The 5,740-nt window shown below is 42.7% G+C and overlaps 1 protein-coding gene across 1 annotated transcript in view; it reads left to right on the forward strand.

Moving 5' to 3' along the window:
- The window catches only part of TCP11L1 (t-complex 11, testis-specific-like 1), a 9,752-nt gene extending 4,012 nt beyond the window's left edge, over window positions 1-5,740 (forward strand). Inside the window, exons 3-9 of the mRNA XM_010010079.1 lie at window positions 1,510-1,630; window positions 2,184-2,404; window positions 3,145-3,281; window positions 3,716-3,912; window positions 4,261-4,442; window positions 5,125-5,297; window positions 5,505-5,740. Of these exons, the coding sequence (XP_010008381.1) occupies window positions 1,510-1,630; window positions 2,184-2,404; window positions 3,145-3,281; window positions 3,716-3,912; window positions 4,261-4,442; window positions 5,125-5,297; window positions 5,505-5,740 (1,267 nt within the window). The remainder of the gene's footprint in view (window positions 1-1,509; window positions 1,631-2,183; window positions 2,405-3,144; window positions 3,282-3,715; window positions 3,913-4,260; window positions 4,443-5,124; window positions 5,298-5,504) is intronic.

The raw sequence follows: 5,740 nt of genomic DNA on the forward strand, positions 1-5,740 counted from the left end.
CTTTGAGTAAATTCACCTTGAGGGGTGAATGGAGTGGATGAGAGTCTTTCTTTGCCATGCATTCTTCACTTGTCTCAGCTTCTGAGTTGGAAGGAAACAGAATGGTGGCCTCCTCAAATGCTGAGGACAAACAGCATTTAACTGAGCTGGCACATGACTCTAGATACCTTTGTTGTCCATGAAGACTCATACATATTTTAGAGCTCAGGTAGTGATTTGATCTGTCTTCTCAGCACTGTCTGTCAGTGTGTGCCTTGTCTGTTGTTACACAGACCCCTGTTTTGCTGCCTTATTTGCAGGTCATGTGGCCCTAATAACTAGGAGCTGCCTTGAGTATGGAAAGTATGCCCAAGATGTGCAAAGCTCCTTCTCCCCACTCTGCCTTATCTTCTCTGTCTCAGCATCTTTTTGTGTAACTTCCGTCCGGCGTTTTCTGTGCTGCAGCTGGTAGCTGAGAATAAATGCTTCATCTAAAGTCTCAGATAAGAGGGTGCTGTTGTATTCAGTGTCTGCTGCTGCTCAGTGTGCCTTCAGATGGATTTCTCATGTGAAAATGTGCTGTGATAGTGGATAACTTTTCTGGTATGCCTCAGTGTCATAAAATTGATCCCAGCATTTTTCAGGGAAGAAGGATTTTAGCATGTTTTATTTTTTCCATCCTTTCTTGTATGTCTCAGGCTTAAAGTCCCCTGCAGCTTGAATGTATGTGTAGACATGTGGTTGGAGGTAGCAGCTTGTGACTGTATTTGCAGTTGTAGGTGCTGCCAGTAGAGCACATTGGCTGCCCTCAGAGGGCCACAGAGCATAAAGGCCTCTGAGTGCTGCCTGAACCTCAGCACCACAGAGTCAGAGCCTTGGGAACCTGCTGCGAGTTGTGAGCTTCTTCCGTGTTGCAGTTAAACCTGGTGTGAACAGCAGCCTGCTGGCAGGAAAGGAGTAACTTCCAGTGTTCTGGATTAGGAACTGGTACTGAAGTGGTAGAATTGAATTATTTTTTTAAACAAACTGGGCTGGGCCTGTATCTGAGTAGTTGCAGTATCTGCGCGTTGAAATGTAGAAGCTTTTGTGTCAAGGAGGTTACTCCATTTCTGTTTACTTAATGAATTTTCCTTAGTAGAATTACATTTACTTAGTGAGGCTCTTGAAAGTAACAGGAAAACTGGTTCTCTGGTCTTTTGAAGACAAACCGTAATATTTGTGATCTTTCTTCTTCCCGTTGTTTAGTTTAGAGGTAGCATGTGATAGATATTTGCAAGGATTTTAATTTGTAGCTACTTTTGCTTGTGTGCAAACCTTTAGGAGGATATAAGCCATCCCAAAACCTGTGTCCAGTTTTTTCCACTCTTCTGCGTAACTTAAAATGACAGGTTTCTTCTCTGTTGATCACCATATGTTCAGTATTACACTGTATTCCTATTGTTATCTGCTGTTGTTCAGGAGCTGCAGGTTATCTTTGTAAGGTGGTGCAGAGACAAGTACTGTTTATTAACTGGTTATATTTACTCACAGCTTAGAAAAAAAAGTAAGAGATATTGTGCATAAAGCCTTCTGGGACTGTCTGGAAGCTCAGCTAAAGGAAGATCCACCGACCTATGACCATGCAATTAAACTACTGGGAGAAATTAAAGAGGTAAGATGATGTGATATCAAGGGAAGTTACTGAATTTGAGGGGCTGCGTTGATACGAATGAGCACAGGTGGTTGACATTTGGCTTTTCATGAAGGACTTTCTTAATCTTTTTCACTACTGTATCATTATCTGTGAACATAACATATGAGTTGTATAACCCCAGAGGAGAAATTTGAATGTAAAAACAAATGCAAAACAATGTAAGAGGATTAAAAGGAAAGTAAAACTAGTTTCATCATTACAAGCTTCCTTCATACTGTGACTGTGGTATTCGTTATGGAATCAATGAGGAGCCTCAGTACTGGGCCGACAGAACCAAGTACAAGTTTTAAGGATGATGTGTGCTACAGAGTATTTGCCATGTAGAAACTTCAGTATCATACAGAGTGAGGGGAAACATTTGGAGCTGGTGAACGGTTGGTTAAAAAAGAAAAAAGAATCCACTTATAAAGGGCAATTAGTTTAAATAAAAAGTGGTTCAGTAACTGTTTTGATCCTTGTAGTAGTCTTTGATATGTAGAACTAATGGACTGTTAAAAACTTTCCATTTCAGAATCTCCTGTCTTTCTTGTTGCCTGGTCATACTAGACTGAGAAGCCAGATTACAGAAGTTCTTGATCTGGATTTGATAAAACAGGAGGCAGAAAATGGGGCCCTTGACATTGCTAAGTTGGTTGAATTTGTTATTGGAATGATGGGGACTCTCTGTGCTCCAGCTCGAGATGAAGACATTAAGAAACTGAAAGATATTAATGAAATAGTTCCTCTGTTCAGGTACTGAAATGGTATCGATTAGTCACAATGAGAGTGCCTTCAATAATTTTATATGGCAGGGGGGGTGTGTGGGAAGGTGTCCAGCAGGGCAACCTGCAAATCTCTGTAGGAAAAGGGAGTGATAGGGATATAGCTGTGGGTGTGGAGAGATGCTCCAGAGGTCTTTAACAAGGACCAACTTTGTTCTTGTGAACTGGAGTATTTGTCTGGCTCCTGCATGTCGCTGAAGGACATTTTCTTAAATTCCAAATGCATATAAGCTGTAAAATAGTAGGTGAATGGGCAGTTTGTATCAGAATGATTATCAACAGCAGAAGGGGGCGGGCGGGGGGGGGAAGAAGCAGCATAGGAAAGAGGTGTTACTGTTCTCCAACCAGTTCATCCTTTCCATTCAGTTGGAGCTCTCTCTCTTCCTACCCAGAGGCTTTTGCTCTTGCACTGTATTCTCAGCTGAACAGTCCCTTCCCTTTTCTCTTCCCCTTTCCCTCCCTCCCTCCCTCCCCAAAGTTAGTAAATTCCATGGAGGTATTCTTACAAGAGACTGAGATTTATTTCCCCCTTTGCACAGACACACGCACACGCATGCTTGCTCCAGCTCTGTCTGACGCTCTGACATTGTTATGCACCGTTACTGTTCTCCATGCACGTTCTGCTCTTCCCTTGCACAGTCTGTAATAAATCTTGTAAATACCTCTTAAACATCTGCAGCCTTGAATAACTTTTTCTGTTTGTTTGTTTAGAGCCATTTTCTCTGTGTTAGACCTAATGAAAATGGATATGGCAAACTTCGCTGTCACTAGTATTAGGCCAAAATTAATGCAGCAGTCTGCTGAATATGAAAGAAAGAAGTTTCAGGAGTTTCTTGAGAAACGGCCAAGTATGACTTTGTTCCTTTCTTTCTTCCCCTCTGCCCTCCCAGTGAACTGCGTGCTTTTGCTTGTACATCATGAGAAGAAAGCAGATTTTTTATAAGTTCTAGATTTCATATGGTAAATGACAGTTTGTGCCCCAAAACTGTGGTTTGACAAAATCTGCCAGAACAACAGTTCTGCACGTTGTACACTGCAGTTTAGTTTCATTTCAGTACTGTGTAGGGCATCACTACCTGGCATCATCTCACCTCTGATTTCCTGTAGCTGTGTGGTTTTGTTTTAGATGTTCTGCTTAATGCAATAAGTGAAATGCATGTCAGTAACTGATACCATGGGTATTAGTAACTAACGGGATTATTTGGAAATTATTGGTGGAGAAACCTAACTTTGAAAAGGAATTTTCTTAACAAGATCTTTTTTTTTTCCCCCTACTTTGCAGATTCTTTAGACCTTGTCACAAGGTGGTTGCAAGAAGCAGCAGATGATCTTGCCAAGCTGAGGTGTAAAATGTTGCCTCCCCACTGTAGTAGTGATGGTGCCACTGGCGGAGCTTCCGCCTTGTGCTCCACTGCTGTACAAAATCAGGCCTATCTGAACCTCCTGAAGTGGGACCATGTGAACAGGCCTTTCCCAGAAGTAGGTGTTTAACAGAAAAACGCAGTTCTGTGCTTGTTCTACTTTTCTGTTTCTGGGATATAACAGAAGCTTGTTTGGATTTGTAGCCTTGTAACAAGTACAATACTAAAACATGTATCTCTTGATTGAGAGCTCTTGTAGCTCTTCTAATAGGTGCTGCTTTTTCAGTATTGAAACTTACTTATTTGAAAAGGAGGCGTTAATTCTTTTCATTTTGTTCCTGTTACTTGCCTGCTGAGCACATGTTGCTCCTTTCTGTGTCGTTGCCTTGCTGTCACTGCTGTGGCCAGGCGGGACCTGCAGTGTCACATTCACAGCCCCGTGTGCTGGCTCCCTCCTTCTTTGCAGACGGTGCTAATGGACCAGACCCGCTTTCAGGAAATACAGCTGGAGCTGGAGCAGTGCCTTTTGACCGGGACAGTCCTTCTGGTCACCTTCAGTGCAGCAGGCCCAGCACTTGCTGATATGCCTGGATTTGCTGAGAAAATCAAAACCATTGTCAAGGTGCTGCTGACGGGAATCCATCTGCCGTGAGTACTGAATAGTCCTCCTCACACAGGCACTGGCGTAGATGTTCTCACCCTAGTAAATCATCCGTTTAAGCCTCTTTCTGGCTGCAAAATATGTCAGAGGAAGTGATGAGGGCTTTTTATGAGCCCAGGCTGACAGTTTTTATTCCGCTTACTCAGACAGAACCATCTTTTCTTGCTGTGCTCTTTTGTGACCTCTAAGTGCTCCTTTCTTCAGACTATGTTTCCCTTGATGCCTGGTTGGCACATGAGAGCACCAGCAACTAACCATGCTCACCCTTTGGGCCAGGCTCCCTCAAGAACCTGAGTGTGGTACAGTAAGCTGCTTGCAGAGGGATTGCTGTACACATCATGGGTTGATAACTGGTGTTTGCATTAGAACTCTGTGTGTAGGCAGAAAGTCAGCTCTTATTTGTGTGGATTGTTCAGGCTGGACATCTTTAACGCTGTCTATTCTACCTCCTGGTTTTATATCTAGACTTTATTTTTCATAAATATATATATACACACACACATATATAAAAAATGTATTATTCTTTATAGTTCTGGCTTTATCTGATTACGCTTCTTCCATTACATTTGATACATCAGGCAACTGTAATTGGATAGGTTCATTTTTAAAGGTGGGAAAAAAGGCAGCTAACTCCTGTAGTTCAGTAACGCTCTGCTCCACGTTATGCAGCTCCTTTAACCTGAAGGAATCTCTGGCTGCCACGGGTGAGAAGGTGTGTGCCGAAGTCAACACCTGCCTCTCCCAGCATGGCTTCACACCGCTCTCAGCTGAGCGAGAGACTGTACTTAAAGGACAAATCCAAGCGGTGGCCAACTCGGATAACACCATATGCAAGCTAATAGGTATGCCTGGACAAAACCACTCTGTTCTCAGGTGACCACTTGTCTGTCTTTGTACATCTGTTTGTGGCACGACATGCATGGCTCCTCATTTAGTCAGCTTCAAATGCTTGTTTGCTGTGTTCAGGCTTTCTGTATTTTACATGAGATTTCACTGTTTCTAATTGACTCTTTTGAAAACAAACCAAACCCTTGGTCCAATTTTTCCAGATTCTCGAATTCAAAAGTTTCTGGAGAGCTACCTTACATCTAGTCACCAGAAATCATTGCCTGCTGTTCCTGGGGGACTAGGCCCTATTCAAAGAGAGCTGGAAGAGATCGCTATCAAGTACGTTCGTCTTGTCAACTACAACAAAATGGTCTTCAGCCCTTACTATGATGCAGTCCTCAGCAAAATACTGACTAAGGAAGAATACCAACTTGCAGGGAAGTCAGAAGAATCCTAA

The sequence above is a fragment of the Nestor notabilis genome, unplaced genomic scaffold (assembly GCF_000696875.1).
Source record: "Nestor notabilis isolate BGI_N333 unplaced genomic scaffold, ASM69687v1 scaffold25752, whole genome shotgun sequence".
Classification (NCBI taxonomy): domain Eukaryota; kingdom Metazoa; phylum Chordata; class Aves; order Psittaciformes; family Psittacidae; genus Nestor; species Nestor notabilis.